Source organism: Pogona vitticeps, chromosome 3 (genome assembly GCF_051106095.1).
Source record: "Pogona vitticeps strain Pit_001003342236 chromosome 3, PviZW2.1, whole genome shotgun sequence".
NCBI classification, from domain to species: Eukaryota; Metazoa; Chordata; class Lepidosauria; order Squamata; family Agamidae; genus Pogona; species Pogona vitticeps.
In genome coordinates this window covers 67,843,253-67,856,787 of record NC_135785.1, presented here as the reverse complement: position 1 = coordinate 67,856,787, position 13,535 = coordinate 67,843,253, and the positions used below count along the sequence as shown (strand labels likewise).

General features: G+C 40.2%; 1 protein-coding gene across 1 annotated transcript in view; it reads right to left on the bottom strand.

The window, feature by feature from the left end:
- GRK5 (G protein-coupled receptor kinase 5) overlaps positions 1–13,535 on the bottom strand; it is a 198,570-nt gene that overhangs the window by 22,122 nt on the left and 162,913 nt on the right. Inside the window, exons 8-10 of the mRNA XM_020786450.3 lie at positions 11,971–12,111; positions 11,107–11,297; positions 583–620 (exon numbers count right to left, since the gene is read on the bottom strand). Of these exons, the coding sequence (XP_020642109.1) occupies positions 583–620; positions 11,107–11,297; positions 11,971–12,111 (370 nt within the window). The remainder of the gene's footprint in view (positions 1–582; positions 621–11,106; positions 11,298–11,970; positions 12,112–13,535) is intronic.

Sequence of the window (13,535 nt, the reverse complement as noted above, 5' to 3'; positions counted from 1 at the left end):
ACATAAAACACAACCAGTTGTGTTAAGAGCATAGGCTACACTGGTCTGTATCAGCTGTTCTTTGAATAAGAACAGAGCAGAGCAATGTTTAGGCTCTGGAATTTTAATTTCCTTGTTAAAAAGGAACAGGCTGACCCAAGCCAAGACCACCTTTTTAAAAAATTGGAACATGGAATGTATTATTTGGCAGTGCTGAGACAGCTAATACAAAAGTGCAATGTGGTGTTTTGTCAATGAACTTAAACCAAAAATTGAGTATATCTCCAAAGAAATATGGGCCATAGAAATCCGGTAACATATTTATTTATTTTAAAAGATTCTAAGAGTAATGGGACAAAAAACAAACTTGATTGTCAGCTGAATTTACTTTTTTTGCTTTAAATCTCTCTCTCTCTCTCACACACACACACACACACAAATGGGGGGGCCTGCAGTTCTGTAATAAAAAATAAGCATCGATTACTGTTCAGCCTCTTCTCCATAGCAGAAAAAGATTTAACTTTGTACAATACCATGTCACACAAGTAAGGGTAAGCTACTTTACTGTGGAAGAAAGTCATTGCCTAAAGCACTCACACTTACCATAATCATCTAACAAGATATTTTCTGGCTTCAGATCCCTGAAAAGAAAGAGAGAAAGCAAATGGGGGTAAATTGCAGCTGTTTTGGTGAAAGCAGCTTTGATAACATTGTAATCAGTGCACCAGAATACATGATCCTCCCAGACATGAAACAGAAGGAAAACAGTTTATGTGGTAAAGAATTCTAAAAACCATGTTTCAACAACAACAAAAGTTCTTTTGGAGGAAACGTGGACTTCCTAGACCACCAAGTAATGCTGTACATTATTCTCTGCTGGTATGAGACCATCAATTTGAAGGGATGTGGATACAGAACACTCAGAACCACAACATAGCTATAATGACCGTCATAATATTACAATGGCCAAAATCCTATTATTTACATCAGTTGGCATAACACAACTGGCATAAATCTCATTGGCAAATTGCCACAAGTTAAGAAGTTGGCATATGTTTTTGCTATGGCCTGCGGAGTTATGCGATTCAGTGTGCAACAACGAATACCTCTTAATTTGCAGCCATTTGCCAAATGTGATTTACGCCAAATGAATCACAGTGCCATAAAAACGCTATAGGATTTTGGCCAGCGTACATCATCCCTTCCCACATGCAACACACAAAAGCTGATTGGTTGGAGGCTCACAATTAAATAGCATCCTTCAGCACAACAAAGGACAGCAGATCATAAGGCAAGTTCTATACCGACAGAGCCCTGCCTTGAAACAATGGGAAATGAGCAATATGCGCAGGAAGAACAGCTGAGCAATGCTATTGTTGCCTCCCAGAATCTGCTGCCTAAGATATCTGAGGAAGCATCTGAATCATTCTACAAATACTGTACTAGCCTTACTTAGATTCAGATTTATTTTAAAAAAAAAAGCCAGGGCCAAGCTCATATTAAGTTCTGTCACCATTTTACACACATTGACTGAAATCTGATTGTGCAGGTATGTAAAAGTCAACTTCAGGAAAGGGATTGCTTTAAATTAACACAGTTGTGTGATTTGGCATGCCAGAGATAATGTCTATGGATATTTTTTAAATTTACAGCAATTTGCTTCCAAAAGTTAAACCTTTTGTGTTACTGTGCAACAGGATTTCAGCTATTATGTGAGAACAGCTTATAGGTCATTAGAACCGGTTATGCGCTTACAGGCTTGTCTACACCTTTGACAATCTTGTGCAGGATTCCCAGTTGCTACTACTCTTTTTATTATTGTCTCACAGGATGAAGGGTGGGATACAAACGCAGCAGATAACTTGGAGATTTCAGAGTGACTTGATCCTTTCAGCCCAACACTGTCTATACCAAGGTGGGCAACCCATAACCCTGGTCCTTGCCATTTCCAAATTTGTTGCTGAGAGATCAGCAGTGAAAACAAAGCTGCTTTTCCTTTTAAACAAAGTCCATGCTCCTTGTGTGCTGGAAGTATAGGTCTCCTTGGAAGCAAGAAGCGTGGGGCCTACGAATCTTGTTTTAAAAGGAAATCAGGTTTGCTTTTACACTGCAGTAGGAAATTTACCAGTAGCAAGGTGTGGAGTGTGACCTGTCATGGCTTAGGGATGTGCGAATGAAGACCGACAATGCCTGCAGCAATGGACAGGATCTTTCCAGAAGTTTAGACAGAAATTTATTGAGTCCTATGAGGGGAAGCTAGGGATGGGACACAGAGCCATCTGCATTCAAACTGTGTGCTCTGCCACTAACGTAAGGTCTTTGTCATCTGACACAAACATTAGAAAGATGAACCTGATTAATAAAATGTTTAGTTGTATGTTTGCCTCAGTTAGAGCACTCCAACAGAAAGAGTAGGATTTTGAAAGAGCTGAACACTTGAGCTAGTTATGAAGTCTGCTGATATAACTGATAATATTCAATTGGAGTTTGTTAGTTTTTTGTTCATTTCACTTTTTACCATTTAATCTCTGTTAATATATCACCTAATCGAGTAGTTACATTTATTCTGTAACAATAATTAATATGTTATTTTGAAGAAAGCTAAATAAAAATAAAGTAGACTAAAGTATATCATGTGTGGCTGTTTAATACCTGGGGATAAACAGGTTCCACCAAGTAAACACTGAATATCATACCACCTACCCTACCTATAAATCTTCCCATGGCAGGTGCCAGCATATGACACCCTCAGGCAGCTGCCAAGGCTCCAGCAGTCACCACCTATTGACATTACTTATCTGCAGTACTGCTCAAACAGTGTTTGTTTAAGGTCATTTGCAGAGTGTCTGCTTTGCACATAGGAAGTCTAAGATTTGGTTCTCAGTATCTCCTGGTGGGGCTTGGAGGAAAAAAATCCCTGGTCAGAATTTTAGTGGGAATTGATACTGGTATAAAGTGCAATTGTGGAAATTAGAGGTGGACAGGTTTGTGGTTTCAGACTACAACTCCGAGAATTCCACAGGTAGCATACAAATACAACACAACACAACAAATGCTGCCCATTGAATTCTGGGACTTGCAGTTAAAAAACCCACAAATCTACACACCTCGAACTTAAACTGAGGCAGCAAATTGTCACTAATTAACGAATTGCTGCTTGCATTCCTGATTTGGCGCCTGTCACACAACCAACAATGCCAGTGGCATCTTGTTAATTACCAACAATTTACTGCTGCTCAGATTACAGCAGTGTAAACCCCCAACAGGTCTGCAGCCCCCTTATTAAATGCTGAAAATCTTTGCAGGCAATTTTTTACCTGACATCAATTTTGTTAAATTTGTCAATTTTTCCTGATGTTTGCTAATGAAGTTAAAAAGTAGCTCTATCAGTCTCTACTACATCCAGTCTTAAACCTTTCAATGTTGCTAGGTTGTACAACCCAGGGGGTTTGTCAGAGTTGTGGAAGCTGCTTATAATTGTTGTTGTTTAGTCGTTTAGTCGTGTCCAACTCTTCATGACTCCATGGACCAGAGCATGCCAGGCCCTTCTGTCTTCCCGGAGTTGGGTCAAATTCATGTTGGTTGCTTCAATGACACTGTCCAATCATCTCGTCCTCTGTCGTCCCCTTCTCCTTTTGCCCTCACACTTTCCCAGCATCAGGGTCTTTTCCACGGAGTCTTCTCTTCTCATGAGATGGCCAAAGGATTGGAGCCTCAGCTTCAGGATCTGTCCTTCCAGTGAGCACTCAGGGCTGATTTCCTTCAAAAAGGATAGGTTTGTTCTCATTGCAATCCAGGGGATTCTCAAGAGTCTCCTCCAGCACCACAATTCAAAAGCATCAGTTCTTCGGCATTCAGCCTTCCTTATGGTCCAGCTCTCACTTCCATACATCACGACAGGAAAAACCATAGCTTTGACTGTTTGGACTTTTGTTGGCAAGGTGATGTCTCTGCTTTTTAAGATGCTGTCAAGGTTTGTCATCACTTTCCTCCCCAGAAGCAGGCGTCTTTTAATTTCGTGGCTGCTGTCTCCATCTGAAGTGATCATGGAGGCCAAGAAAGTAAACTCTGTCACTGCCTCCATATATTCTCCTTCTATTTGCCAGGATCTTAGTTTTTTTTGATGGTGAGCTTCAGACCATTTTTTGCACTCTCCTCTTTCACTCTCATTAAGAGGTTCTTTAATTCCTCCTCACTTTCTGCCATCAGAGTGGTATCATCTGCATATCGGAGGTTGTTGATATTTCTTCCGGCAATCTTAATTCCAGTTTGGGCTTAATCTAGTCCAGCCTTTCACATGATGTATTCTGCATATAAGTTAAATAAGCAGGGAGACATTATACAGCCTTGTCATACTCCTTTCCCAATTTTGAACCAATCAGTTGTTCCATATCCAGTTCTAACTGTTGCTTTCTGTCCCACGTATAGGTTTATCAGGAGACAGATAAGGTGGTCAGGCACTCCCATTTCTTTAAGGACTTGCCATAGTTTGTTGTGGTCCACACAGTCAAAGGCTTTTGCATAGTCAATGAAGCAGAAGTAGATATTTTTCTGGAACTCTCTGGCTTTCTCCATAATCCAGCACATGTTAGCAATGGTTTTTGTTGCTGCCTCCTGTAAAATGTTACGAGCCTCCAGCGATAGTTCTTCAGGCATTCTATCCACCAAGTCTAGTTCTTTAAATCTGTTCTTCACTTCCACTATGTTTTCTTAATGGACTTGGTTTAGATTGTACCTGACTAGGTCAGTGGTTTTTCCTATTTTCTTCAGTTTAAGCTTGAATTTTGCTATGAGAAGCTGATGATCAGAGCCACAATCAGCTCCAGGCCTTGTTTTTGCTGAATGTGTTGAGCTTCTCCATCTTTGGCTGCAGACAACATAATCAATCTTGTGTTTTTGGAAAAGAGTGTTTGTGATGACCAGCCTGTTCTCTTGACAAAACTCTATTAGCCTTTGCCCTGCTTTGTTCTGAACTCCAAGGCCAAACTTTCCTGTTGTTCCTTTTATCTCATGACTCCCTACTTTAGCATTCTAGTCCCCTAGAATAACAAGAACATATTTCTTTGATGTTAGTTCTAGAAGGCTTTGTAGGTAGTCATAGAATTGGTCAATTTCAGTCTCTTCAGGTGGTTGGTGCATAAACTTGGATTACTGTCATGTTGAAAGGCCTGCCTTGGATTCGTATTGAAGTCATTCTATCATTTTTGAGATTTTATCCCAGTACAGTTTCCCCCCACTCTTTTGTTGACTACGAGGGCTTCTCCATTTCTTCTACAGGATTCTTGCCCACAATAGTACTTATAATAGTCATCTTAATTGAATTTGCCCATTCCCGTCCATTTTAGTTCACTGACATCCATGATGTCAATGTTTATTCGTGCCCTGTCCTCATCCAGCTTCCCAAGGATCATAAATGTTACATTCCAGGTTCCTATGCAGTATTCTTCTTTGCAGCATTGGACTTTCCTTAAACTTCCAGGTTCGTCCACAGCTGAGCATCCTTTCAGCTTTGGCCCAACCATTTCATTAGCTCTGGAGCTACTTGTACTTGTTCTCCGCTCTTCCTCAGCAGCATGTTGGACGTCTTCCAACCTGAGAGGCCCATCTTCCAGTGTCATATCTTTTAGCCTTTTGTTTCTGTTCATGGGGTTTTCTTGGCAAAGATACTGGAGTGGCTTGCTAGTTTCTGCTCCAGGTTGATTGTGTTTAGTCAGAACTCTCCACTATGACCTATCCATCTTGGGTGATCTTGCACCGCATAGCCCACAACTTCTCTCAATTACTCAAGCCCCTTTGCCATGACATGGCAACAATCCATGAAGGGGAGCTTATAATAGATCAACAATATATCAATCCACAGAGCTGGATTCAGATATCTGTACAATGAAGGGGGTAGAAGCTGATACTCCTGTTCTTCTGCTCTTCCTGCATCCTCGTCAGCATCTCCCTTCTTCTATGCTCTGTTGAGGATGAGGTCTCCTGCTAGAAGAGTGGACCCGGTCAGACAGGCTGGGAGGGGAAGGTGGGAGATCAGAAGAAACAATGTGGAGACTTCTGTTCATGGAGTTAAAGATTCTTTTATTTGAATATCTTCTGTAGCCTTCTTTTCTCCCTTAACCTTTTGCACCACAACCTACTCTGCTTAGCCGGGCCCCACAGATCTTGAGAGAGCACTTTTAAGTACTGTCAGGTCACTTCCGACTGATGGCAACCTAATTTTGAAGTGTGAGAGATATTTAAGGAGTGGTTTACTATTGCCAAAGCTGATTGGGTTTCCGTGGGCAAGCAGTAATTAGAAATCAGGTCTTCTGAGTCCTCGTCTGACACTGTACACACTGTTAAGCACACTGACTCCCTGAATTTTAATACTACAAGTTTCGTGTTTCCATCTGTATCTTTCTATTTAATATTGTCATAAGTCACCTTGAGCCCCAGTTCTGAGAGGCAGGGAGGCTGTAAATCAAGCAAACAAATAAATAAGCAGCCCATGAAAACCCATAAGAGAATATGTCACCTGCTAAAATATCCATAGTTTGGGCTCAGCAAAGAGCCACTGGACTTTTATTTGAAAAAGCAGTTGTATTGTTTTATAACTTGCTGTTTTTAGTCAAAGATGATTTCAATACATATTTGAAGCAGAAAAGTCTATCTAAGGTGACTTTGTCCACGTAACAATCATCTGCTATTTAAACTAAATCAAGTTAATACAGTAGCGAATGCTTTGGCTGGTGTGACACTTGCACATCTTTTTATATTGAGAAATGGTGAAGAACCGGACTATTCACACACTTCCGCATGTGAAATATTGAAGTCTTCTTTCAGGGAATAGGCAACATTATAATTTTGTCATCTGTCACTAATTTATACAGGGGTTCTCACTCAATAATTTAAATTATTTCTCTTTTTAAAAAATCAAGTTGTTTTAATTTCTTGATAGGGAGCTTAATGCCTTTCCCCCTGCTAATCAGAAGGGAACATTTCTGTTTGCTCAAAATATATCATGCATGTTATTTATTATTATAAGTCAAGGCACATGTACTAAGAACATTCTTGTTCCCTTCCTTTTGTTGGTTTAAATCCCTATTGACCTCACAAGATAAACTTCACAAGATAAACCAATGGTAACAGGCCTACTTTTCAAACAAATAGTTCTGAGAAAATATGTGAAGGGCAGCAGGATGCAGAAGAAAATGGATGACTTTATTTTAAATACTGCTTATTGCTTACACTCTGTGTTAACAAAAAGAGGCACGCTGGAGTGATACGAAAAGGTCACTCTCCACTGACATGTTCGTTCTGATTTTAAACATTTTATTGAAGAACCTAGATGCCTTAAAAAAACCCCACTGTAAACAGACAATTGACATAGGCCTTCTTGCTAGGCAAAAGGAAGGAATAAGTTCAGGTAGCAGATGGTGAAGGACGGGTTTTGGTGAAGAATCAGGCTGTTCCTCCTGACCTCCTCCACCACAGGCACTTGCCCCCCGTTGAAGGACAGAGCTTTGTGTTCACAGAGCCTGTTCTATATCGTCTGAACTACTTTAGTAAGAAGAGAATACAATCCACTTGCCAGTTTTGAAGTATGATTCAATTACTGTCCCCAGTGGAATGGGGGTAAAAAGAGCATCACGCTGCCTTTCATCTTGACCAACAAAATGTCTGGGGTCAAGGCCTGACTCATATTTAATATTTTAATTATTGCAAAGGGAAAAAGAAACAAAATAAAGGAAAGATTCTATATGTTCATGGAAGTTCAAAAGTCACATATGTGAGACAGAGATGTAAGCCCTTGTGGGCTTCATAGAGAAAGAAAAGATGGGCTTTTATTAAGACTCAACCCCCCAAACAATGACAAATTCCTTATCTTACAAAATGAACCCTCTGAATTCTACTCCATCAGAAAAATGCATATGTTATTTCTCATCTGAAAGGATAAGACAAATGTGGGGTTTTTTTTGAGATCTATGATTAGATCATCTGACTGGGAGGTAGATTTAAACTGGGCCCATATAGTGTTGGACGAAATTTTAACCGTTTGCTCCTCTACTGTTTGTCTGTTTGCCTTTTGCAGCTGTTGGCTGCAAAGAGAAAAAAAAGATGCAACCTGGGGATCACTGGTGGGGGATCACATGGACCATGTATTGTTCACATTAGAGGCACCAGATCCGTTGTGAACAAGATCCACTATGAACTCCTGTCTTCTTCACAAAATAATACTGGAAATAGTGGTAGCTGACTTTGTTTTAACCTTGTACAGGGTTGTTCGTTTTCTGCTCATTTGTACATGAAGACAGAACATGAAGATAAAACTAAAGCAAAGAAAACTGTGACTCAACTTTTTTTTTTTAAAAAAAGAAAATTGGATCAGAATCACAGATTATGAGAACTACAACTTGTGCTGAAAACATAATTATGTGCTCCTCAACATAGCTAACAATGGCTGAAATGGTTCATAACAAGCCCAAATGTAATTTTCCATCTGTTCCTCCCTGGTAAACAAACCGCTGCTGCTCCAATTCTTGGAGTGGGGGTGGGGATGCATATGCCCTCCCCCAAGAAAGTTCCAAATGGGCTTACACTATAAACAGGATTTCAGCCAATATCAGCCATGTGCTGGGATGGATGGCATGCTGGAAGCCTGTGACAATATATTACGTACACAATAATCTTGTGGCTTCCGTATTTATTCTGCATTTCAAAATAAATCAACATTATCCCCTTGCTTGTTTTTGCCTTAAACCATTTTCAAAAATTATTATTAGCACAGTTATTATTAGCAACCCTACCCTAGAGAATTAATGATGGCTTGCATGGTCAGTTGTCCCACGAGAAAAGCAAAGTCACAAGAAGAGCCTTCGGGCTCTTTCCTGGCTTTCAATAAAGGCTTTCAAATACAGATTTACTGTATTTGAATGAATGAATGAATAAATACAATGAATTCACAGCAGATGTGATTTAAACAGCTTTATTGCAAAGCAACAGCATCAGCATGCTCCCAAGCTATAATTATTGTAGCCACTACTAGACCCTTCCAGTCACATTCTTCTTCAGATGTGTATACCTATTACTTGCACATATGTTTCAAAGCACAGTGGGCTGGTGGTGGAGGAAGATCAGGTAACAAGGGTGTACCAGGAATTGTAGCTAAATCTTCAGCCACAAGGAATCACATGGAGCGGGCAAAATTATGAAAAAACAAAGCTTAAAGAGAATTTTTCAGAAGTATGGAGAAGCTTTCTTTCTCTGCCTCTCTCTCACACAGAGCATTTTATCAAAGATAATTACAGTTGCAATTATTAAATTAATATGCTACTAGGGAACTTTTTGCAGGAACTGAACTGCACAACTCAAGAAGCCATAAACTATTTATCATTACTTGGTAATGTGTATGGGAAAGTGTTTCGGGTCTTTTTGGACAACAACTCCCAGAAACCCCAGCCTGCACAGTCACCAGGCCTGTGAGTTCGGTGATTCCTCCCCATAAAACCAAGCCCTCCAAAAGAACTTTTCTATGCTGTGCTTCTCAAACAGTATCTTCTCCAGGCATTGGGAAGATTCAGCTTTCATTTTTTTGCAAGGCTGCTGTGTTAAGTATTTTACCTTTCCAAATATATTGATGCCTACTTTGGAAATGGTAATAGAACTGTAGCTATAGCTATAGCAGAAAGACGGTTCTTTGAATATGGGTGGCAACGTCATCTCTTCACTAGAATATGGCTCCCTAATGAAAATAGAGACAGGGCTTTTGAGGAAAAGAAGAAGAAAAAGGGAAAGGGGCAAAAAAAAAAAGTGGTAGAAAGATGGGGAACCTACACTATGGCCCTCTTTCTAAACGCCATCACCAAAATGGAGTCTCATATCAGATGGAATTTTCCTCAAATGAAAGTCAACCTACATAACATTAGCAAGCTTAGTCACAAAGCCTGTTCTTCCATGCAAACTCTGCTGTATCCATTAGGAAGCTGGTGCAGGGAGAACCAATCATTTCTTTGGCCTGTGCACAATTATATGAAGGATGGAAGTTAAAGGGGAGTTATCATTTTTCCTGGAATGAGCGTCATGGCCTCTCCTCCCAGCGCTGCACATTTTTCTATGCTAGTCTGTTCTAAACAGCATTGTAAATAAGGTCATAAACATGAAGGGAAGGAAAAACCTAAGGTGCTTTTACGTTGGTTATGACGAAGTTAACACTATAAATATCAGTAGGGATAGGCATATGAATGATTTAAATTGTGGTCTTTTTTAAAAAACACATTATTTCATCATAAACCAAGGTCCGCAGATGGTGCTCTATCATTTTTTTACAAGATGTATTAAATGATGGATGCCAGTAATATTATTCTCAAAGGGGAGGAGGGTATTTAAAGATAAACTTCATATAACACCATGCTCTGGTATCTGTTGAAAAGGGAAGCCATGAGGGCTGGTTCAGTGGGTCCAACAACCAGTATATAGGAAATTAATGTGCTTACCTGAACAGACTTAGTGCCGATATACACAACAGAAGAATCACTGAACCCAGACTTCTTGGGCCTGTACCACTGCAGACTGTATGTGAGGAATTATGTGACACCCAACCCCCTTCCCCTCCCAACCCCCACAAAGTGTAAAAATATCTCTGAATGCAGAAAAATAGCATGCAAGGGAAAAGGTTCTCTCTCTTGACACACTAATTTTCAAAAAGTGCTCTGGGAGTTTTTTGACATAAAGTTATATCCAAGCATGTATTCTACACTTCCTACCTTGGATTCTCCTACCTTGAGATGGCAGAGACTGAACTTTCAACCTTCTGCTTACAAAACATGGGCTTTGCCACTGAGCTATGGCCCTGACATTGGGTATCCTTATAATTCTATGGTAGGAAGTTTATAAAAGTATGAACCTGCCAGATAACCTCCCGGCACACCTGCCTATCCAAATAGCACTGTCTATTGTGACTGGCAGCAGGATCCCCAAATCTTAGGCATAAGTCTTAGTCCTGTAACCCAAGATAATTTCAGATAGGTCTGATGGGCCTGAACCTCAGAATCATCTGGGTATCACCACACAGGACCATAATTTTTTTTGGGGGGGGGAGGAACAGTACATACACACAGAGATTTCTGAAGTCACTTGAATGCTATTTACCTGTATACAGTGTTCTCTCTATGGAGATCTTCCAACCCACAAAGAATCTCGGCAGCATAAAACAAAGCTCTTTCTTCCTCAAAGCCTGGATTTCCCATGTTATAGATGTGGAACTTCAAGTCACCCCCATTCATTATGGTCAGTACTAAACAGAGTGCATCCTTTGTTTCATAGGCATATGCTAAATTGACCTAGAAAGACAGTTGAAGTACAAGAACATTCTTAAGACACATTATATACCATTCACTGTTAACAGTAGGAATCATGTAAAACCTCTAATGGTTTAGAAGAAAATGAAGTTGGTCAACCTGCCAACTATTTAAAAAACCCTCAGGTTCTTTTGTTATGTATTTTGTTAGCTCATGTGTAGAACCATGTAGTCACACTTTTATGGAAACTTTCAAAAATATGTAAATATGACATTTCCAAAATCTGTACTGGAAGTACTTGAAGGCTAGCCTTCTCTAAGCTGGTATCCCATCAACGTATTTGATTACAAAGACCGCCATCTTGCCAACACAGCCATTGGCCATGCTAGTTGAGGATGACAGAACTTGCCAGGTTTAGGATGGCTGTTGCAAGCAATTAAACATACATGCGATTACTGAGAATCTTCTATAGGTAATAACTTACCATGAACGCTTGCTTTTGAACCACTCAGTTTTATTTGAGTCTATCAATTGCCAAGGTATGATGTTTTGAAAAATCTTTGGTAGCAACAATTAAAAAAAACCCCACAGTCTACATCAAAACATTGACTTGAATTAAGATGTGCTCTGGAAGCCCTACAGACTTCATGGGAGCAATCTCTTTAGTGCCACCTAAGGGAAAGCTGATGCCCACTGCAAATTTGGCAATACTTACTACAAATGGACTATTGACTTTCTCTAGAATCTGCTTTTCATTTAGGGCCATGGATTCACCTTTCCTCTTCTTTATTCTTTTTTTCTCTAATCTTTTGCATGCATACATTTTCCCGGTTGCTCGTACTTGGCAAGCACATACCTGAAAGATAAAAAAAGAAACAAAAAAGTTAAGGAAGGAGAGGGTACAGGAGAGAAAGTTAAACACACACACACACACACACACTTCAGTCAGAAAAGGACATATTCCAATCCCTTTATTTGTTTTTTTAGAAAATTTCATCAGATTCAATAGAAGTGTCTGCTAAGAGCACAGTGGATAATCTTTGATATCGAAGGATGAGTAAATTATAAAGAAAAATGCAGAGAGGAGCAAACTATTGAACTTCCTGCTGCAATTTAAACTGAGTTAGGTGCTCCAGAAATAGGTGTGAACTCAGGTTCAGATGCTGGGACAACATCAAAGGTCCCAGCTGTCTAAATGAGCAGGAGGACCCACCAATGTCACAGGAAAGGATGGCCACTAGAGATGAGGTATTTGTATATGAATACAAATATTCCCACCAACTAGACTTAACGAGGGTCTGGCTCCTGTAGCTGGACCGTCCACTCACGTGTCCGGTGACAGCCTCACTCTTCCTTCCAATCACTCCCAGAGTGCCGTCCTTTTCTTGCTTGACTAGCAACTAAGCACCCTTGCAGGGAGACTCGTCCTCCCTCCCATTGCCAGGAGTAGCTAGCGGAGCGGCACTCTGAGAGTGATTGGAAGGAAGAGCAAGGCCGCCAGCAGACACATGGGTGGATGGTCTGGCCCCAGGTCGTTAAGTCCAGCTGTGTGTGGATGTTTGTATCCATATGTGAATACTGCCATCTGTAATGACCACATATTGAAATAAGTGAAATAATGCCCATGATTATCTAAAGAGGGCAATCACTCATTAGATCATCATGCAGAGGGTGTGGTCTGTAAGATAATTCAATTCAGGAAAAAAAAACCGATTAACTAACAGCACGAGAATAAATCACTCGGAAAAGGAAAACTCCCTTTCCAGACGGTTGAGCCACTCAAGGGCAGAAGAAGTTGAAATAAGCTGTGGGACACATCCTTGAGCCAGTTTTCAAAAGGGCAAATAAACATATGAAACATATTGGCTAAAACTCTGTTAGTTGGACTGCTGGCGTAATGCCATTGGCATAGACCTTAGTGGCAAAATGCCATAGGACAGGAAGTCAGTGCAGGTATTTGCTGTTGTGTACTCAGTCACGTGACAGTGCACAACAGCACTAGCTTATACTTATTCTTAACTTCTGGCAATTTGCCACAAAAATTTATACCAACTGCATTATGCCAGTGTACAAATGCCACAGGATTTTGGCCACTGGAAAGCCTGTGATACTTGAATTGACTCATCTCAATCAATATGCTTTACCTGCTGCATGTGGTAAGATATATATCTCTCTCTGTCTCTCTCTCTCTCATGCACAGACACACACATGCAAGGCAAGTTTTAGATTTCTCATATTATAAAACAATCAGGTAGTCATTAACATTTCCATGCTCAACCA